At 39.2% G+C, this 22,686-nt stretch overlaps 1 protein-coding gene and 1 long non-coding RNA gene across 5 annotated transcripts; one reads left to right on the top strand and one right to left on the bottom strand.

Annotated features, from left to right (window-relative positions):
* Positions 1–1,149: 1,149 nt before the first annotated feature.
* LOC121896245 lies at positions 1,150–6,497 on the top strand. Its single transcript, XR_006095950.1, has 3 exons — positions 1,150–1,277; positions 2,419–2,514; positions 6,410–6,497. It is a non-coding gene; the product is annotated as an uncharacterized LOC121896245 (long non-coding RNA).
* LOC121895830 (src substrate protein p85-like) lies at positions 3,912–20,841 on the bottom strand. Of its 4 annotated transcripts, XM_042409345.1 has the most exons (16): positions 20,647–20,840; positions 18,019–18,127; positions 17,789–17,862; positions 17,559–17,688; positions 16,033–16,143; positions 15,672–15,726; positions 14,654–14,764; positions 13,842–13,952; positions 11,528–11,638; positions 9,167–9,277; positions 7,509–7,564; positions 7,342–7,411; positions 6,989–7,236; positions 6,465–6,591; positions 6,039–6,107; positions 3,912–4,940 (listed from the first exon to the last, which is right to left on the bottom strand). In XM_042409345.1, exons 2-16 carry the CDS (start codon positions 18,100–18,102, stop codon positions 4,804–4,806), a joined length of 1,605 nt encoding a protein of 534 aa, XP_042265279.1. In that variant the 5' UTR covers positions 18,103–18,127; positions 20,647–20,840; the 3' UTR covers positions 3,912–4,803. The 4 variants fall into 4 exon arrangements, with proteins under 4 accessions (XP_042265279.1, XP_042265443.1, XP_042265366.1 ...); XM_042409509.1 differs by lacking the exon at positions 14,654–14,764 and having other exon boundaries at positions 20,647–20,841; XM_042409432.1 differs by lacking the exon at positions 9,167–9,277 and having other exon boundaries at positions 20,647–20,839.
* Between the last annotated feature and the right edge of the window lie 1,845 nt (positions 20,842–22,686).

Raw genomic sequence — 22,686 nt, 5'->3', positions numbered from 1 at the left:
GAACAAACAAAAGTCACATGAAGGGAAATTTCTTGGTGATGTATTAAATATTTGTAGCCACAGAGCTTCATTCTCATTCTGCCCACATGTAAGTACTAGAGGGTTTGTTTGTACTGATATAATTTGGGTTTTAAAAGATTTTTATTGTGTAATTTTACGTTTTTTATGTATCTAATAATATATAAATGTATTTTTAAATACATTTACTTTTTGTAAAATCTATAATTTTACAAAATGAACAATGTAAAATTATAGGCTTTACATTGTTTAATTTTAAACAATAAGTTGATAGACGTTGAGCTGTTAAATGGATTAAAGAAAACTTTAATTGGGTTTAAAGTTTGACTTGTTTGACTTTTACAGGATGTCGTCTCAGATCAGTAATTTTATGTATTTATTCTGTCTTTAAACAATTAATTGATAAGTGAATTTTAATAAGGAATCACAAAATTGAATTAATTTAACATCTTATCTACAGAAATTACATCCGTGTTACTGGATAACCACAAACCTCACTGTCTACAGGTTTAATTGGGACATTAATGGTTTTAATTTCTTCTGAGGAAATTAGTTCCAAACGTCAGAAATCCTTTCACCTCCATGGTTTTTTTGTTTTGTTTTTTTATTTTTCATTACGCCACATTATATAATTCATTTAAGATAAGACTACATCTAATTATGCACATCTTCAACAAAGTAATAGAAAACAATGAAGAAGAAACCAAGAATATTTAAGCGAGGAAAACATGTAAACAATGTAAACAATGTAAACAATGTGTGGAAAACATTTTTCTCTCTTTGGAGGATAATATTTGAAGTGTTGAGCATCATCTGAGATAACATCCAGCAAATCTGTTGCATAATTTCTGTCTCATTAAAATTTTAAACCCCATAAAAGTTTCCTAGAAATCATCACCAGACAAGCTTTTAACGAGTGATTCAGTTTTAGGACCTTTTAATTTAGTTCATCTCTGTTTTTGTTCTTTAATACTTTCAACAGTAATCACATCAGAGTCCTAATTATAAACAGGGTTTGAATGTCGTGTGTTCGCACTAAAAAGTGACAAAAGTAAATGTGCAGACTGAAAAACAGGTGTTGGACACTATTCTCCCATGATGCATTGCACAGAGGAAATGGAGAAGCTGCTCACAGCTGGAAGAAATTAAAAGTAATTGTTGAAGGAGGTGAAACAGCTTCAGGAACAAACACAAAGTAATTATTATATTTTAGGGAAAATGTTTTAACCGGCAGCAGTTTTCTGATGTTGCAGTTTGAGGTAAGTATTGTTTTATCTCCTGTGTGTATAAAACAGTTAAATATGTTATGATTTCTTGTCTACTAAATGCAAAAATCAGTATATTATATGTATGTACGTGGTGTGCAAAGCTTTACTTGTCTGCAGAATCTAAATCTTAACCATGAATTCTGGATAACTCACATAATAAAGGACGTATGATCAACATGATCTCCACACTGTTCAATAAGAGCAGATTGATGCTGAGTTTCATGAACTAACTAATGAGAAGGAAAACAGGTGAGAACCAGGTGAACAACAGGTGGGCTGCTGTGTGTGAGTGTGTGTAGATATATTAGTAACGCTGTATATGTTGGTAGATAAGTTACAACTAACAGGAACAGTGAAAAAGACATGTGGTTAATAATGTAGAGAAATCATGACATAGTTTATCCACCAGAGAGCAGTGATGAGTTCATTTATTATAGGAAATGGAATCACTGCATTTCAATCAGGTCAGTTTATTTATGGAGTTTGTTTAACAAATTAAAACAGACATAATTATAAAGATCAATAAGAACATTAGTGAAAAGTGTAAGAATGAATAATTTTGGGAGAATAAATGAATAATAAAGACCAGAACTGTGATCTTCCGCATTACAGTTACAAATATTTAAACCCTCATTTAAAGATAGTTATCAAAAATGTTTATTTTAAAAAAACATATGATGATTTTTTATTTATCTTGTACATATTATTCAGTCATCTCTAAGGAAATGAAACTGATTAATTAGTTATTTTTGTGGTTTGTAAAATGTCAGTAAATTGTGACCCAGGCTCTCAGAGCTGATGGTTTCTCTTCAAAATGTCGTTCTGGTCGACCAACACAAAGATTATCAGTTTATTATAATAAACAAATATGAAAACCAGTAATATTCACATTTAGGAAGCTGAAACCGGGGAACTTTTGCCATATTTGCTCAAAAAGTTTTAAACATTCATTTGATTATTAAAATTGTTGCTGATTAATTTTCAGTTTTAGCTTTAATATGGATCAGTTAACAGTAAAGTCCTGTTGAGTCTTTATTAACCTCCAGTATCAGTCTGGTCAGTCGTTGAACTGCTGCACTTTTCTGCAATTAATGTTTTTTCCTGTAAACATAATTTTTGATTTACCAATCAGATGAAGAGGAGCTGCTCCTGAGACACCACCATCATCATCATCATCATCATCATCATCATCATCAAGTCCTCCACAGTAAAACAACACATCTCTATGGTAAGGTATATTTATGTTTCAGCATGATGTTCAGGGGGAGATTTTGGGTTATTTATGTTAAGTCACATAATAAACAAAGGTGTCTGTCACTAGTGACGCATCTCAGCTCAGAGTGATGGAGGAAAAATCTGCATCTAATATATTCAAACGTTTATCTGAAGATAATATGAAGCTTCAACCATTTAAACGAGTCAAATCAAGTAGATATCTTCCAAAGTTTCACTCTTTTTAAAAAATATATTCAAACGTTTATTTGGAGATAAAATGAAGTTTCAGTCATTAAAATGAATCAAATCAAGTGTTTATCTTTCAAAGTTTCAGTCTTTTTACCATAAAATTCCCTTTTATTTCTATACTTATAGCACAGTTTAACAAGGAAACACAATCCAGGGAAATACAAGAGTTAATTTTATACTAAAAAAAAAACTAACTGTGGAAGTTTTCTGCTTGATTTCACTAACTAATATTAATAATAATCACTAATATTGTTAATTTGGGCCCCTGATTTATCTTTAATGTCAATTTGTGAGCTTGAAGATTCATTTTTGACAAACAGAAGTCTTCCTCTGACTTGTTGAATTTTGTCTCTCAGATATAAACTTGTTATATTGAGACATTAAAATGATTCAGTCAAACAAACAAACGTTTCATTCATAGTTTATTTATTGAAACTAAAAAAAAAAAAAAAAAAAGAACAAGCAGGTAATGATGTGACTCAAGCAAACAGAGGTACAGATAAAAATAATGCATTTGAAAAGGTCACTTTTTTTATTATCATTATTATTATTATAAAACCCCAAAGATGAATTAAATGAAAACCCTCTCACACACACACACACACACACTCTCTCACACACTCTCACACACACACACACACACACACACACTCACTCTCTCTCTCTCTCTCTCACACTCACACACACACACACACACACACACACACTCACCCGATGAAGCTACACTACTGCGACCCACAGAGCAGCAGTTCGTTAAACCTGCCGACTGTTAGACTGTTAATTAGTGTTCAGAGAAAAGATTCTTCCGTTTTTCTGCTGATTAACGACTCGTTTTTTTAAAAAGGTCGCTCCGAGGTCAACGCACAGTTTGGTCGTTTATGAGGGATGTTATTATTTGGGCGACATCGACGTTTTATACGACACTAAACTCCAGCATTCACCGCAGCAAGACACAAACACACACGTCTCGTCCACGTCCAAAGAAAAAAAAAAACAGCGACAGGAAACAAAAATATGTCTTCAAATCTATTATTATTATTATTATTATAGCATCATAACTCATGATCTCTCTGTACATGATTCTAAGCATGGTATCAATGATTAAAATAATACTATGACCTGTAGTGTTTTGTTGTTTTTTTTAAGCTTGTGGAGAAAAAGTCTTTGACATTATTGGCCCCTTTATTTCCTGTGAACAATTCAAACATCAGTAAAAAGGAGGAAACCTCGTTATTGATCATTAATAATAAAAAAAAAACTTTTACGACTGATGCGAGCGTTCAGAAAAAAAAAGGAGAACGTACAGCACGAAGCTCCGAACATCAAGAAGTGCAGCTTCAGTCAGGAGGTGAGTTTCCTTTTATGAAGACCAAGAAGCTAAAACGCGGTTAATGAGCTTTTTGGTCCGTTGTGGATGTACTGGACAGTATACAGCCATCAATTTACATCATCATCATAATAATAATAATCCAAGGCAGTGTTGTTGTTGTTGTTGTTGTTGTTGTTTTTCCATCTTTAACTGCTTCTGTTTATATTAAGTTGAAGCTACTAAACAGTGAGCAGCTCCAACATGTGATTAAGCAACAATACCTGATGCTGTGAAGCTGAACTCTAATACAATATCTGGAGAGAAAAAAAAAATATTAATAAAGCTTCAAACTTCTAGCTGCGAGGCAGAAGAAGAAGAAGAATGTTGCAGCTTTGATTGGTGCAAAGCAGAAGTGCAGGACGACGCTTTGTGCCTTTTTTTTTTTTTTTTTAAGCCCAGATAATTAAGTTCTATATTTATTCTCTTGGTATCGAGTCATCCGTTAAGATAACTTCCTGTCTAACTGCTGCACGGAGACGAATGAAGGAAAAAAAAATGGAAAAGCTGGAGGAGGGATGGATGAAAAGAAGCAAAAGAAAAGCCGGTTATGGAGACGTCTCGCATGGTGTCGAAGCGCTACGATGAGGTGAAGAGAGAAAAGACCCGAGTGTGAAAAAAAAGGGAAAAAAAGGGGATTTGAAAAACTTCTTCTTCTTCTTCTTCTTCTTGGGGGGCGGGGCGATATCATTGCCGAACCTCCACGTAATTGGCCGGGAAAAGGCCGTAGGCGCCTCTGCACACGCCTCGCCACCAGCCCTCGTCGATCATCTCGATGTTGGTGATGATGTCGTCGGGGTCGAAGGAGATCTCGTCGTCTCCGGCTGAAACGAGACGACACAGATGAAGTTGGTGATGAAGGTGTTTAGTTAATGAAACTATTCGTTTATTTTTAATCAAGCAAAAATAATTTAAATTCAGTCGTTTTATCTTCTCAAATGTTAAGATTCTTTGTTTTCTGATAGTAAACTGAATATTTTGGGGGTTTTGTGTTGTTGGTTTAACAAAACAAGACATAAAATATGTAACTTTGCACTTTGGGAGATTGTAATGAACATTTCACTATTTTATGGACCCACTAATTAATTGATAATGAAAATAAACCAGATATCTGTCCACTTCACTGTCTCTGATCTGTTAGAGGAACTCTTAATAAACCATTAAGTATTCTGCCTAAAGCCACAGAGATACTGGGAACCAGTTAGAGCTCGGTCGCACCAGGAAGTTAATTTGCACGTCCTTGTGAAACGGGTGTTGCAGGAAGTGTTACGTTGCTGCTCGAGTCCTAACAAAGACTAAAATATCTGAGTATATTACACCAGTTCTCCACCCACTAAACTGGTTGCCAGTTTGTCCATAAATCTCTGAAAGCTTCCAGAGCTTTCAGCTCAGCTGCTGGTCTTCTTGTGGTTCCTAAAGCAGCTTTCAGCTTCTGTGCTGCTCAAATCTGGAACAAACTACCTGAAGACCTCAGACTGCAGAGAACACATCTGTTTGTTTGAATTCAATGTTAAAGCTACATTTCATGTTTTATTCTGCCTTTTTAATGCTCCTTTACTTTGTATCTAATTTGATTTATTTTATTGTTCTATTAATCTTACTCGTCTCTTTCAGTCTTGTATTTATTTGTATTCTTCTTCCTGTTCTTGTGTTCTCTGGGTTTCCTGCTGTATGAAATGTTTTGTATAAATAAACTGTTCTTGCAAAATGAAAACAAAGACAAATGTGTTCTACTGGTGTTGCTTTCCAGCAGATCAGTGTTAGAGAAATGTGACTCAGCGATGCCTTCATTTCCTGTCAAAGTTAACTAAACTCTGCAAAAGAAACTTGTAACTTTATTTTGCCTCACATATTTCTGTTTTAAATGCTGGTGTGACGAAGCTCTTTGATTCTGAACCAAACATTCACAGCTTCAGTCTCACCTGCTTGGTAGTCGTACAGAGCCACCGCTGTCACCCCGAGGTCCTCGCCGTACTCGTACTGCTGACCGTCTGCAAGACAACCAGGGTTTGTTAAGTACAGACTGACTCTGCAGGAAGCGTCTGGATACAAACCGAGTATACAAGACGTCATTTATCCTGCTCAGTTCTTTAATCTTTGTTTGTCTCTTGAAGATCTTCTCCAGATGTGTTTTAAACATGTAGACTCTCTGAACATCTAAATATTGATCATTTAAAACTACTGTTGGACACCAGATGTCTCCCACGTCACTGAAAAGTCCAAGTTTACTACTGATACTGATACTGTAAAATGTAAAATCTGTCACTTGTTCTTTTCTGTAAAACGCTAACAGATCTGATCTCATGACATCAGTGCTGAGCTGAACGCAGATGAAAGGAGGGCATCACCTGCTGCTGCGGTCTCTTCGGGGGTCTGGTACAGATCCTCCTGCTGTGTGACGTGGCTCTGTGGCTCCGCCTCATACTGCTGCTCGCCGTTCTCCTCGGCGGCATCGTAGGACGCCTCCTCCGCGCTCTAATGGGAGCGAACATGTCGGAAAGAGAGTTGAAAACAGGATGAGACGTATCTTCCAGCATAGGTTGAAACTTTTCCAGATAAACTAGAGCAACAGTGCAGGTGATTAACAGCCTCAGTGGATTATTGACAAACTTCAACTATGAACAGAAGTTAAAACATGCAGCTTTTGCAACAGGTGAACATCAGCTGAGTGTGTTTGAGCAAAATAGAAACAACTCCGACTGTAAAACTACCAGTAAAGCTGCGATGTGTCAATAAAATACCAAGAAGTTAACAGGATGTGTTCATGATTCAGCGTGCGTCCATCAGCACGTTCACATGCACACAAGAAACAAGATAAATCAGTAACTCAGGAAACTGGACGACACAGAGATAAATATAAATGACGTCTCACCTGCTGTGTCGGGGCAGCAGCTGGTTGGACTGGTGGAGTGGGACTGGGAGCGGGGCTGGGACTGGCGGCGGGGACGGGAGACGGGGCCTTGGGTGTCTCTTCGATTTTACGGCGCGCCTCCTCCTGCTCCTGCCTCTCCCTCGCCTGCCGGCGCGCTCGCTCCTCCTCGGCCCTCTTCCTGTCCTCCTCGTCCTTCTGCTTGGCAATGTTCTCGAAGCGGGCCTTGATGCTTCCTGTGCTGCTGCCGGCTGATGATGATGAGGATGAGGATGAGGAGGATGAGGAGGAGAGGATTAGACGATGGGCTCAGATTCTGATTCTCTCAAACACAGATGCTACTGACGGATGCTTACCAGCCTCCACAGGTTTGGTTTTCTGGTAAGATGAAGTCGGCTTCTCTACGTCTTCAAACGTCCCGGCGCTCTGTCGACCAGAGAGAGAGATGAGACCGAGCTCTCTACACACACACACACACACACACAAACACACACACACACACACACACACACACAGTCTTTACCTTATCCATCCGGTCATTCTGGACACCAAATTTCCCTCCAAATCCTTTAGAATAATCTGGTAATAAACAGGAGATAAATCAGAGTTATTGTGTGTTTTACTCTCAGCTTTAAAGATCAACCACAGTCAGCATCAGCAGAACTTTAAACAGATACAGCACTGATTATTGTTTATGATTTATTTTAGCCTCTTCATTATGCTCTATTAGAGGCCTGGATTAGAGGCTCAGTATGAAACTCTCTCTGGTCTCAGTTCAGATGAAGCAGACTGTGGTTGAGTTCACAGGAGAATAAACAGAAGAGCTGCTGCAGTCAATGAGCTCATGCAAACCTGTAGAGAGGAAGAACAAAAAAAGAACTGAATGCAGACAGAAGGAGGACTGATAGGAGAAACGATAACATGAGCCAGACGTTCATGGGGAGGGGGGTGGAGGGGGGTCAAGCAGCCATCTTGGCTCAATCTGTGCACTTGAAGATCAGCCGTGTCTCCGTGTGGTCGCAGCAGGAGGTGTCGGTAAAGATGCGCTGTGGCCGTACGACAGTGCTGCCGTCATGCATGAAGAGAACGCAGAAGCAAACAAACAGCTTCATGGCGGCGCTGGAAACAGCAGGGGGGGGTGATGGATTGGGGGGGTAGAGGGCCGAGGTGATAAACTGTCATTGATTAATATTGGTAAAAAAAAAACAAGTGTAGTTAAAAAAGGATGAACTATATGTTTATTACTTTTTGCCAATTCCCTTTAAACAGCTGCTCCTAAAGCTTTAATACAGCGTTGTGTTTAATGACTAAACATGAATCACACTGTTTGACATCACCTCGACCTAAAATAAAGGCTGCTTGTTGCAGGGAATGAACGAACACAAACTGTTTAACATAAAAAAATAAACCCTGTCACAGCTGAGCAGCACAGACAACAACAAACCTGAAACAACGTCAGAGAGTCACCTTCTGCTAAAACTACAGAACAATAAGACCTGATCATCTGATTAAAGGTTCAGTTCACCCAAATCACTACATACAACTTTCTGTAGACTGTTTTATTTGTAGGTTTTGAACTTTTTAATTCTATTTTTATACACTTAAGGTGAATATTTGACACCTACAGTTCCATATCAACTGGAAAGAGGATCATGTGATATAATCGAAAGATCCAGAACAGCTGCTAAATGGATGCTGTGGTCAAGAATCAACTTTGAACCTCAGTTTTTTTATTTTATTATCGACTAAAGAAACAATGAAAACTGTTGACTGTCTGTTGATTATCCAGAAAACATTGAATTTTTTAGAATATCTTAAACTCACTTTTCAGCCTCACAAACACTGAATCAGCAGCAGAAAACAAAACTATCTGTGTGGTTCGTTACTAACAGAGTTAAGTGGAATAATATAATGTTTGATGTAATTCAGGTGAACTGTCTGTGCTGCAAAGTGTAACAGAGAGGCGGGCTGGGGGGGGGTCTGACAGAGGAGGCGTGTCCGTAACTTAAAGGAAAACAGCTGCTACTGAGGAGGAGGAGGAGGAGGACGGTGCCAAGGAGGAAGGAGTATCAAGCTAAGAGGAAGTGTTTTATCTGGAGGAGGGGGGGTGGGGGGGTGAGGGTATTGAAATGGGAGGGGGGGTTGTGGGTGTTTGGGGGGGGGGGTGGGGAGTATCTGTGCCTTTCTGGGACTCGTGCTTGGCCAGGGTCTCCTTGTGCTCATAGCCCAGAGCACACTGGTCCTGCTTCTCCATCTCTACCCCATACTGCCCTCCAAACCCCCGCTTATAGTCTGCAACACAACACACACACATATACACACACATATATATATACACACATATATAAGGACAGACAAATACAAACACACACACACATATATATATAATGAGACAGACATATAGAGACAATGATACACCCAGCAGGACTTTCAGGACCAGTAAACACAGCTGCTCAGTGACATGAAGGATAAACATCATGGTCATAAAACAGGAAATGCAACAGAAAGCATCGAGACCTGCAGCTCCGACAACATTCATCTTCCTCTTCTCACTACCTGCTTTCTATTTCTGCCTCTTTTCTTTTACCTGAAACCTTCTCAGGACGAAGAAATGTTTGTAACATTTACCGACTGCAGATATGTTGGTTTTCAGATCAACATCATTCGACACAAGCTGTAAATATTTTTTGGTTGTCGTGTTGTGTGATGACAGAATACTGAAGAGAAAATATTACATTTACAGGAAACAACTGCAGGTTTACGTTTAACACAAACTGTGTTCATTCATCTATCAGTTGATTTCTGTCCTCACTTGTCTCTGACAGAACAAGGTTTCAGTTTCTGCAGAAAGAGGCCTCGACTTTAAGAAAGTTAAAGAAGTTGCAGATTGATGCAGAACTTCCTGACAAACAGCTTTAAGAAGGAAAAACTGAAACTAAGAACGTCTGTTAGAACATAAACACCATCAAACTATCAGAACATAGAGTTTTATTTCTCTCATCCACCGGCTACCTCTCTCTCTCTCTCTCTCTCTCTCTCTTCATTCACTCTCTAGCTCGCTCGACCAACGCCACGCTCTCTCTCTCCAAGCAAAAAACAAATCTTAACTTTATTTTAATGTTAACAAAGAGACATGTGGAGTTCTTACTTATTTTATGAATGAAGCGATACACAAGTTTAAACAGTCACACTGTGTGTGTTTTTGACCAATCAGTGACGGCCATCCCTGCAAACCCCGCCCCCAAAGTTCCTGTTCTTTAGGAGAGTAAACCCCTCCTCCCCCAGCAGGGACTTTTTAGGAGGTTAATCAATCTCCCTGGGATTTCATTTAGACTCTGTTTCCTCCGGTGGAAACGCAGGAAGAGAGACTGAGTTCCTTAAAAGGTTCTTGGTCTCTGATGAAAGTTCCTGCAGTTGAAATGAGGTTTAATTGTTCCTGTTTCCATTTGCTGCATCTGAAGGAGTGTGTAGATACCGTGTGACAACAGATGACGACAGCGTTTGACGAGTATTTGTCACACACGAGAAAACAACAGTCGTCCTGTTGTTCTTTGTGTTTACTGTTGCAGAACTCTGATGTTTAACTTGTAGAGTTTCTGTCTCCACAGTAAATGATCTGCTGAATGTTTAATGCTTTTATTTCTACTTTAAAATGTAAAATGCTTTATTTCTTTTATTCTCTACTGCTGCTCGCTCTCTCCCCTTAAAAAAAAAAATCCAGACGCCGTCATCAAAGCCTACTTTTGTTTTTAAAGTTAATAAATAACTGACCTTCGTCCTTTTGATACTTGAGTGCTTCTGTTTTATTATTGAAGCTGTACACATGTTTAAACAGGTCTGTGTTTGACCAATCAGCATCAGTCATCCCTGCGACGTTCCTGAACCTCTGGAGAGTACCAGCTGCTCTGGATCAGGGACTTTAACACCTGAAACTATCTGACAGGAAGTAAACGTGGTCCCTGGTTCCTCCAATCAGAACACACCTTTACTTCCTGATCTCCTCAAAAGCTTCTTCAGAAAGTTAATGAGTGTTAAACACCTCATGTGACTCTTTATTTTACTTTAAACGCTGAACTTTATTGCTCTGCTGCACTGATTGTAAAGCTGGATGAAAACATCAGCTAAACGCCTGACATGCAAATATAAATCTGAGCTGCGGTTTCACTTCCTCTATTTGAGCCGCAGATTGAGGAAGTTGTCGACCTTTGAAAGACCACATCTGAAGCCACGATGAAACCACAACAGAGCAGGAAGCATCGGGCTGAGGAAGGAAGGAAGGAACACACGTCGTCTGCTAAACGACGACTCGTTAAGGACGACGATTGGTGGATTTTATCTTAAAAAGTTCTGAGCAACATTAAGATTAGATTTTTAACTTAAATACAGTTTTTGAAGCAGTGGAAAGAGAAGCCCCATAACCAACAACACCAGCACTGATTATATACAGCCTTCTTCATGTCCTCTACCTGTATATTTTTTTTAGAGGTGTCCATCTCAAACCTGAAAGCCATAAAAAAGGTTAAACCAGTACAACACCAGTACCTTTCTGGGACTCGTGGAGCTGTAGTTTCTCCTGGTGATCCCATCCCAGCGCTGATTTATCCTGTCTGTCTGTCTGCACGCCGAACTTCCCCCCGAAACCCTTCACGTAGTCTGTAGACACACACACACACACACACACAGAAGCAGATATTAGCTCATCGCGTTGCTGAAACCTGACGAGTGAATTACAGGAAGTGGGAGTGAATGATGGGATAATATTTTATCTGTTAGCTGGTAAATTTCCTGGTAATTCCATTTAGAAATTACAAGCCAGGAATGTTTGGTTTTGTGTGATCCAGCTATTAAAATACCAGATATATCACTGAAGCTATTTTATCACTATTAAACTGACGTGTTCGCCTGTTTCTCAGCTGTATTAAAATGTCCGGCCCTCCTGTTATCAGACCATGTGATCCGGTTATCACAGCTCGCTCCACATATGCAAACCTGGACGGCAAACACACACACACACACACACACACACAGAGCCCAGAGCATTGTGGGTAAATTCTTGAGGCCATCAAGGTCTTTAACATGCGCCTGCAGTCGTCAAAGACAAGAAGCTACAAGCAGAGACGCTACGAGTCCAGACATGAAGGTTTTTACTGGTTCAGACCTTCTGGACACATGAACACGTCGGCTGAGTTCACAGTGATGAAGACAAACTGATGAAGCTTTGCTCTCTCGTTAAATGTTCACTTCTACCAGTATTATAGAATCTTCTCTATCAATACATGAAGTTTTATTAGTTTCTATCTGTTAAGTGTTTGTACTGTCAGTTTTATAGTTTAGTCATATCGACCAAAGAAACAACAGTTTATGTTAAAAGGCTCATCGTCTCTGCTGTCCGGGCTCTCTCTCTCTCTCTCTCTCTTCCTGTCTCTCAGCCAATAGGATTGCACAGCTGCTGCTACAGTAGTCACTGCTGCACCGAGAGGAAGTATCAGTGTACCAGAGAGGATCACAGAGACCAAAACTTCCCTCGTTGAACTCTTTGAAGTCGTGTGTGAGTTCATATAACCGCATGTCAACGGTGTGCTGATGGTGACGATGATAAATAAACCTGCTGAACTTCATGACCGGACGCGTTGCAGCGAGACGGCGAGTTTAACTGCTCTGAGAGAGAGATGCCTTCTTATTAAACCACACGACAGTTTAACAGAAGTTTATAATCTAAAAGTCAAACACTGATTGATATTTAGTGTTTAAATATGAAGAATGTCGGCATATTTGTTCATTGTTCATGTTAAATAAATGTATCGTCTCCTCTCCTGGAACTTCAGTAAGGACAGAAATGGAAAGAAGTCAGTCAGGTGTTACATCCCTGAAAACGTCTTTGTCACTTTTGTTTTTATCAAATGTACTGATGCTTTTTAGTTTTTTGGGGAAACAATTTGAATCCTTCCTTTATTGCCGTCTTCTTACAATTTGGTTAGATTCTACTAGACAAAAAACATACATATCCTATATATATATATATATACACACATATATCCTATATGGGAGATTTTTGCAGAGACACTAAATTTAAAGAATAAGTCTGGTGATATTTTAAATTCTATGAAAAAAAACAAAACCAACAAGGTATTTACTCTTCTACCAACTCTGCTATTTTTGAGTTGAGATTGTTGTGATGTTTCCAAGGTCAAGAATAAACTAAATACTGAAGTGTTTGGGATTGAACATTAGCCCGACATCCTTAAATTGGTTCATATACTGTAATTACTGTGATCTCTAGGGGTTTGATTCTCGCTTTGGTCCCGGGTTCAGATCCTGGACGAGCCCCCGTTTGTCACAGATCATAGGCTGCGACAAATATGGGAGACCAGACGAGTTTGCAGCTTAGGATAAGTCTGCTTATTTACAAAATAACATGTAAGAACGGAAAAAACGTGGAAGTCAGTAATCAGTAGTGTAGGTATGTATGTATCCAGAAACACATCAGATATCCACATCGTTGTTTTAGGAAATCATCGAGCCTTTTTTCTTATATGGAACAATATATTTGTGACTTTTTTAAAGTTTTAAGTCTTCAGTAGAAACAAGTGTTGTTGTTTTTTTGTTGTCATTTACCAATAAAATGAAAAATTTAACCTAGAAAAATAATGAATAAGCTGTTTTCCAGTTTTATTCAAGGTGTTTCATTGTTGAGACCAAATCTGTCACATTTAATTTCATTTGTAAGTGATTAAACTATAATCACAGATTGTGTCTTAAAGCTTCTTCTTAGTGTGAATTATCTGTCCATTAGTTTATAGTCAGTATGTATTAAATATCGACTCAGGTTGTGTTTAATATGTGCAGTGATACCAACCTTTCTGTGACTCGTGTCTCTCTGTTTTGCCCTGATACTCGAAGCCCACGGCGCTCTTGTCCACCTTGTCGGTCTCGACGCCGAACTTGCCGCCGAAGCCCTTGGTGTAATCTGCCGACGGCCGAAACACACAGAGTTAAGACAGGAAGAGGCGGAGCAGAGTTACGACACGAGAGTGTCGTAAATGCGTCTCCTCATGCATCAACAGTAGTTAATCTCAGGTATCATGCTGCAATAAGCTTGTTTTTAATCCTACAAATTACACTTAAACAACAAAGCATTTAGAGTAGAAACTTTTAATCACCGATAAAGTGAGCTGGAAGAAAACGCCTTAACAAAGAGCATGTTTAGAAAACCCAAAACCCAAAGCAGCTACAGTCTAGAAGGTGCTGGCGAGTCTGTGCCAATCACCTGAAATCTGAGACGAGCAAAGAAACATTTAAAGAAGACGACATTTAACATCCAAAAAAGAGGCAGATGTTCTGTGCTACGTCTTGTAAACATTATAGTAAGAATGTTTTATTTGACACAAACATCACACATGCAACTGAGAGGAATAAGGTCGTTGTTTGCAACCTGATATTAAGCAGGCAAAGGAAAAGAATGAAAAGGAAGAAATGCAAAGAAAACAAAACATGATTCGTCAGGTCCTGCGTGGAGCTGCACTCCCTGAGTCAGTGTTTATATGTGTGTGTGTGTGTGTGTGTGTGTGTGTGTGTGTGTGTGTGTGTGTGTGTGTGTGTGTGTGTATCCAGCTGCTAGATCTTCTCCGGATTAATAGGAATGCCGCTCGGCAGGGAAACTACACAAACCTTTCTGGGACTCGTGTTTCTCAGTTTTGCCCTGGTAATCGAAGCCCACCGCGCTCTCGTCCACACGATCTGCCTGCACTCCGTATCGCCCCCCAAACCCAGTGGTGTAGTCTACACAGCAAAGCAGGGGGGGGGCAAGGGTCAAAGGTCAGGGTGAAGCAGCATGGCAGCAGTGGTCATAAAGCTGCCCAATTCCAAAATTTCCCCATGAAACACAGCACATTCACTGCCGTCATTATCACATGATCTCTTCACGCTCTTTTGAAATAAGTAGATAAAAGCAGAGTATTTGTTTTCCTGTTGTTGGTGCAACAACAGACAGAGATTATCTGCACTGTTGTTAAGTAGTGAGACTACAGAGGAAGCGTTGGAATTGGGCTGATGCTCTCCGCACTTGTGAGCAGATGAACACACAACACAAAAGGTGGTGACAGTATGGAGTCATGGCACTGCTCGCTGCTCTTCCTGCTCATATACAGAGCAGTCTGGAAGTATCAGGCTACTGCAGCACACCGAGCCTCAAATCTTACAGTGAATATGTGGTTAAAGTGTGAAATTTCAACTTTAATTTGAAGGTGTTTGAATCTACATCTGATAAACTTACATTTCAAATCTAAAAAGTTCCTCCTGAAGCACCAAAAAATATATTAAAACATGTTGCAACACTCACAGACTGCCCTGTAAATTATAATGTGCCAGAAATAAAAACACAAAAACAGCAGCTAACAAGCCGACAACATGACTTCTGGCTGTACAGTCGGATCCTGGCAGAGCAGAGATCAAAACACAACAACAGGAGCGTAGCGGCGGTTCATCTGGACACCAGCCAAACGCTCATCAAACTGCGACTGGAAAATGTGCCTCCTGTGGGCGATCGGGGGGAAACTCAAACCATTAACAAACTAAAGACAGACAGTGAATTCAGAAAAGCATTAACTAATATATCGTCTACTGAAGGAAGCTTGTAGCAAGTCTCTGATGAGGCTGCATGTTACTGGAAACAAATGTGCAACGTTACCTTTCTGAGAAGCGTGTTTCTCCGTCTTCCCGGCGTACTCGAACCCGACTGCAGACTGGAATAAAGACAGGAAGAAGCAATGTGACTAATTATCCTCATCACACTGATAATCCATCCCAATTGGACTCACAAGTTTGAGTTTGAAATACATAAAATGCATAAAAATATGAGTTTTTATCTTTGATCCGTTGCAGAACTAGTTATACTAACTGTTTACAATTAACTGTTTATATCCAGATTTCACTAGGATGATTATAAACAGCTTTGGGAACTGTCTCGACCCAGCTGTGTGTTATTTCTTTAAGATGAAGACACAGTGGAAGCGGAGGGGGCGGGGGCGGGGGGGAACCACAGGAAATACCTGGTCGACGCGGTCGGCTTGCACTCCAAACTTCCCTCCGAAGCCTTTGGAGGTGTCCGTCTGGGAGCAGTGCTTAGACAACTTGCTCTGGTAGTCGTGACCCACAGCAGACTGTAAAAAAAAAAAAAGACACACAAAGCTGAGACCACACAGACTGAAAAAAGGACACAAATAGAAAACGTCACTTTAGATTCACTTGATCGTAGAGAGAGAGAGAAAAAAAAAAGGGCAACGAGGTGAGAGGGGGATTCATGAAAAGAGCAGTTACAGCTGGAAACACCAGCCAGCGGTTTGAAGTGGCGAAATCTGACTCATCACACACACACACAAGTACACACACAGTGTGTGCTGTAAACAACGCTCGGTCATCACATTCATGCTGCACTGACCACACGGCCCGGAGAGAGAGAGGTGTGGATGGACGGAGCTGCTTGCCAGGAAAGATTACCGCGTGTGAAACGGCCACGACTGACTCAGCCTGTTCACACAAAAACACACAGACTGAGGTGAACGTTACAGAAACTGCTGCAGAGCATCTCTGAGGTCATTTAGGTTGATAAATGCTCTGAGTACATGGAAACCCAGGATGGATTCATGTTATAGCATAAATACAAAAATGGTTTCATCCCTTTAAGGAGGCTGCAGGCAACATATTTACAAAATAGTAAAAAGTGAGAACAGAAGAGCAAAGATTCATCGTATATGACTCGATCTGGAGGTTTGTGCTGAGCTTTAGACTTCATTGCTCCAGAGATCAAAGGTCAATAATGAGACCTAAATCCTAATATCAGTGAAACCAGAGAGATAAATGTTTGACTGCATGGCTGTTAAATGTCCTTCCTGCACAAACGTATCAGAAAATACAATGAAATACTTTGATTATGAAGCTCAGGCTGAAAAGCTTCTTGGACACTTAAACATCTTTAAAGTTTTACAATAAAAACAAAAACTAATGGAAGATGAAGAGAGTGTGACGACCCCTCCGCTCCACTAGGTGCTCCTGTGTTGTTTTGCAGGATCCGCAGCAGGGCGGAGGTTCGTCATCACCATCGTGAGCCACACCTGGGCCCCGGTGTGGTCTCAAGTGTAAAGCTTGGCCTTACGCAGAGCTTCTTTTACTACACTACTGATTACTAACTTCCATGTTTTTTTCCATTCTTACATATTATTTTGTAAATAAACAGACTGATTCTTAGTTGAAAACTCATCTGGTTTCCCATATTTGTCGCAGCCTATGATCTGTGACATACGGGGGCTCGTCCAGGATTTGAACCCGGGACCTCCCCATCCAAAGCGAGAATCAAACCCCTTGAGATCACAGTAACTACAGTATATGAACCATTTTAAGGATGTCGAGCTCATGTTCAATACCAATCACTTCAATATTGAGTTTATTCTTGATCTTGGAAGCAACACTATGAAAAACAATCTCAACTCAAAAATATGTATGTAAAACCATAAAAACTGACTGTTCCAGCTCCATCTAATAGTTTATCTTTGAGAATCATTCTTAAAGTCTTTGTTACCCTGTCCATGCGGTCCTGCTGCACCCCAAACTTTCCTCCGTATCCGTGTGAGGCCTTGGGCATCGCCTCCAGCTCCTTCTGCTTCAAGCTGGTGTGCTCCGTCGACACCGTCTCACGCAGCCGGTGGATACTGTTCAGAGGAAGGACAGAGTTAAAAAAAAAAAAAAACACACACATCTTTGGGAGCTTTTTGGATTTAATACCACCAGAAAAATGATTCACTTCCTCACTTTATGTGCTCCTGATGTCCGGAGCCGGCCACCGTCTTGGCACCCCAGCGCTGCTCTTTCTCTGACACGTCATTCTGGAAAAACAGGAAACACGCAGTTCAGTGGGATGGTGGGGGAGGGGGGGGGTGTTGGTGGTTAGAGAGATGAAGGATAGGGTAAAATGTTATCTTTAGGTGGAGTGAGGAGGACTAAAGGAGGGCATGGAGGGAGGAAGAGGTGTGCATTGCTACCTCAAAGTCGGGGTCAGTCTCCCAGTCGTCTCCTCCGTCGTCTACGGCAACGTTGACCGACTGTCCTGCTGCTGCTTTCCACATCTTTACTGAGCCAATGACACACACTCTGAAACACAGAAAACTTTATTTAAAAAAGACAATATTATACAGGCAGAGAGACCAGATTAAAAGCTGGTTCAGATATTTTTCAAAGCTGAAGAAGACCATGGGATATGGTTGACAGCCTTGGGAATAGCTGAGTAAGAGGACCTTGTGTTTAGAGCATTTACCACAGATGTCTATCTTCATACATTACTGGCATGAAGAGCTGAACAAATCGGTTGATTAACTGATTAATCAAATGCAGAAAATTAATTTGCAACTATCTTGATAATCAATTAAATCATGTATCAATCAAAAACTTGGTTCCAGCTTCTCAAATGTGAGGATTTACTGCTTTTCTCTGCTTTATATCATTGTAAACTCAATTAGAGCTGAAACAATTAATCGATAAGTTGATTGACAACTAATCAGCAACCATTTTGATGATCAATTCATTGCTCAGGTGATTTTTTTTTTACAAGCTAAAAGATCAAACATTCACTGGTTCCAGTGTCTCAATGTGAGTATTTTCTGTTTTTCTCTGTAAATTGTTCTGGTCAAACAAAACAAGACGTTTGAAGACTGTTATGGACATTTTTCTCTATTTTCTGACATTTTATAATAATAACTGTCAGACTAATCAATGATGAAAATACTCTTTAGTTGCAGTTGGTCAGACAAAACCAGACATGGACTTAGATTCTGGGAAACTACAACAGGCAGTTTTGTGACACTTTATAGGCGAACCAATAAAATAATATCAATAACTAATAATCTGAAAGAGTTATTGATTGCTATAATGAGTCTCTGTCTATACCGGCTTTGAAGTGATCCCTTCTTAACACGATGTCATTACAATTCTGTGTAAAAATGACGTCTTAAGTTGAGCTGAAGCTTCAACAGTCAAGTGGGTTTTTTCCAGAGTTACTGAACAAAATTCACTATTGCTCCATCGCTCCACTGCAGCTAAACAAGAAACAACACGTGGAGGCACAGAGAGGGAGTTTCATACTAAAAACACTAACTCTGGAAGATACTCACCTGATTCTGCTGCATCAGACTGCTGAAGCCTGATATTATCTTCAAAAAACACTGAGTCAGCAGCAACCGGATGTGTTGTAGATTCTTAAAGATGTTCTGAAAAGTCCAGCTGACTCAACGCTTCATATACATTTAACTGGTTACTGGGAATCTTCACAGAAAACCTTTTCTAAAATTCAGAGCTGCAGCTAATGATTATTTTCATTATAGATTCAACTTCCAATTATTTTCTCAATTAACTGATTAATCGTTTGTACTGTAAAATGTCCCAGAGCCCAGTGTGATGTCATGAAACGTCTGGTTTTGTCTGACCAACTGACCCAAACACAAAGACATTCAATTCACAATGATAATTATAGTGATTTAATAGCAAAAGCAGCAAATCATCACATTTCAGCAGCTGGAACCAGAGATTTTAACACTTCATTCATTATCAAAACTGTTGCAGATTAATTCTCATTCAGTTGAAAGGAGAACTTCACAGCCAATATGGACAGGAAGAGTAATTACATGGACCGATAACTCGATAAACATAAGGCTGTGTGAGTAATGGTGAAAAACGTCAACCATCAGTCCACAACCACACTGTCCTGCACTGAAACAGAGATGATGAAGGGGCCGAACGATGAAGGGTATGTTAAGTTTGGCTCGTTCTGGATGATCTCCAGTGATCTGGCATCTCACTGGAAACAAAAAAAGCTTTCAGTACTGATCCTGTTTTAATTCCTGACTCAGCACAATGTGGGCAATCAGCATCTGTGTTCAATCAGAGGCTGCAGGAGAGGAGACGTGGCTCCGCTTTTTAAACCTCAGGAGAGACAGAATAACCCCAACTTTACATGACAGGAGTGTCTCCTACGACAACACATAACAACCACACCCATCTGGTGATCACACTCACACACACACACCATTTTACAGCCTTTGTGACCAGGCCCGGAGAAGAAATGTGTCACTCTGGGGTGTAAATAAAGTCTGGATAACAGGGAGCAGCTGGCAGAATCAAGTTATCTCGATGCATTTAGGTGATTTCCGTGTAGCTCGTTTAACCCAGTTTAACGTTAATGTCGGTTAATTTGCTTTAATCCATGTAGGTCAAACCTAAAAATAACAGCAGTATCATTTAAAACAGGTACATATAGTTATATCCTATTAAAACAGTTAATTTAACATTCCTGTGGTGGTTTTTCTGCACGTAGCTCAATGGGAACACTGGCATAATTGTCGTGTTTTAGGCTCCCACCATGAGACCGGTTCTGGAAATACGATGAACACCTCGTTAAATGTTGTGTCGACATACGTGGATTAAACGTCGACTGACCAGAAGTGGAAAAATGTGTCTAAATGTGCTGTAAAGTCGGGAGAGAGTGTGGCGGCTGTGTGGTATTTCCTGTTCCAGTTTTCCAGTCAGCTAGCAGCTAGCATGCTAATGCTAACAGGGAACGGTTAACTGACTCACTGGCTTTTTCACAGGTAGACATTTTTAATATTTAACCAACTCACCGTCTACGACAAAGGTAGCTCCGACCAGAGTCCGGACAGAAATGTAACGATGTCCCTGTTCCCGGTGGATGTAACGTTAAGTCTGCTCACACCTCAAAGCTTTTGATGGGCAAACGGCAACGTTAAACCGGGATCTGCTGGCTCTTCCGGCTCTCCCAGTATCCCGTTTCTGTGCCAGCGGTGACGTCACAGAGGGGCGGGGGGAAGGGGGGCGGTTGATGAGCAAACTATAAATTTCTGTTTATTTAAACATTAATATTCATATTTTGGAGATAAATGTAAACATAAAAGAATAAGATAGGAAATAAATAAAATGAAAATAAATTAATACGAAAAATAAGTAATTTGTCAAATAAATAATTAAATAAGTATTTATGTATTTTTATATTTCTGTGCATATTTATTTATTTTCAAATTAACTTGCACATTTATTTGATAATTGGGAATTTAATTTCTTTATTTCTTTATTATTTCATTTATTTATTTATTGAGCTATTTATTTATTTATTTTTGATTTTGGCATTTTCAGTCTTTCATACATATTTTCTGATAAATTGATTAAAATTATGTATATACCACAACAAAAATGAACCATAAACTACGGAAGAACACAGAAGACGAGAAAAGATTTTATAATTATGATTCACTATCTCAAAATTACGAGAAATGTTTTCATAATTATGACTTACTATCTCAAAATTATGATTCATTATCTCATAATTATGAGATCTATGATCTATGAGATAGTGAGTAATCATTGTGAGATAAGGCCTCTGATTCTTTATTCTTTATTGGTGAATGTAATGCACTTCTGTTATATATATGAAACAATCTGTGGCTCGTTTCTTTCTGTAATTACCGATTTTATTTTTATTTCAAAGGGTTATAATTTACATGTAGGGCCTTTTAGCCAGGATTTTATTAATACTGACCACAAACCAAAAACATCTCCAAGTATTTGGACTTAAAACCATTAAAAAAAAAAAAAAGGTTCATTACACTTTCTGTAAATTTTATTTCCCAACATGAGGGTGTTACTGTGTATTTATCATTTTGGATTGGCTCATTGGAAAGTAACTAAGTACAATTTTGAGGTAGAGTTACTTGAGTATTTCTTTATGCTAGTTTATACTTGTATTCCATTAGATTTTAAATTGTACTTTTTACTGACAGCTGTAGTTGTTTTACAGATTAAGATTTTACATTAAAAAACATAAAATGAGAGTATAAAATGCATCTGTAAAAGATTAAACCAACCTGTTTAACTTGAGACATCTCTTATAAAACAGCAGCGTCTAGTTATGGCCCTTTGTCATATTTCATAGATCTATGAGTTTTATGCATTTCCACCAAAGAAGGATTCATCCAGTATTTCACAAAGGCAAAGGTTGAAAGAAAAGTCCAATAACTGGATGTAATTTTGTATAAAAGAACTTTGTTTTTTCTTCTTTCCTGCCCCATTAATCATCTCACGACTCCTCAGATTTATCTTGTGACCCCTAAAGGTGAACTGTTCAGTTGAACTGTTTTGCAGTTCATCTCAGTAGTGAGGTGCATTGTACTGGAAACCAGTCTTCCCAGTTTGCATGAGGAACTTTTAAAGCCGACGTGTTCTGTGATCTGCTGTCCTGATTATCAGCTCTGAGCTGAACTGATGTAACTTTATAAATGAAGACACAGGTTGGCTGTGCTGCTGTCTTCTACTTAGTCACAGGAAGCATTTATCTGCAGAACAGATAACTTTTACTCTTGATACTCGAAATAGTTTGCTGATGTCTGTCTTTTACTTAAGTAGAATTTTAAATTTAAGGACTTTTACTTGTATTGGAGTATTTTTACATTGTTGTATTACTACTTTGATGTAAGTAAAGGATTCTGGGGGAGATATGCCGTTAGTCTTTATTTGATATTTTGTTGGCCAAAAAGTATTAAAAAACACTGTAATCAGCTTATAAAACACCCACTGTGTTTATTTTAATTCAAGTATTAATAATTATTCACTTTAATTGTAGAATATTAACTTCTCTTGGTTGCTACGAC

This window comes from Thunnus maccoyii, chromosome 1 (assembly GCF_910596095.1).
Source record: "Thunnus maccoyii chromosome 1, fThuMac1.1, whole genome shotgun sequence".
Classification (NCBI taxonomy): domain Eukaryota; kingdom Metazoa; phylum Chordata; class Actinopteri; order Scombriformes; family Scombridae; genus Thunnus; species Thunnus maccoyii.
The sequence above is the reverse complement of the archived record's forward strand: the minus strand, read 5'-3'. Positions and strand labels throughout refer to the sequence as shown.

What these genes read in the sequence shown, in the direction of transcription:
- LOC121895830 (XM_042409345.1), bottom strand. Translation starts at nt 18,102, where the DNA reads ATGTGGAAAGCAGCAGCAGGACAGTCGGTCAACGTTGCCGTAGACGAC. An exon ending in AGACTGACCCCGACTTTGAG is followed by an intron (nt 17,863 to 18,018) that starts GTAGCAATGCAC and finishes CTGTTTTTCCAG; the next exon opens with AATGACGTGTCAGAGAAAGA. An exon ending in AGAATGACCGGATGGATAAG is followed by an intron (nt 7,412 to 7,508) that starts GTAAAGACTGTG and finishes TCTGGTCGACAG; the next exon opens with AGCGCCGGGACGTTTGAAGA.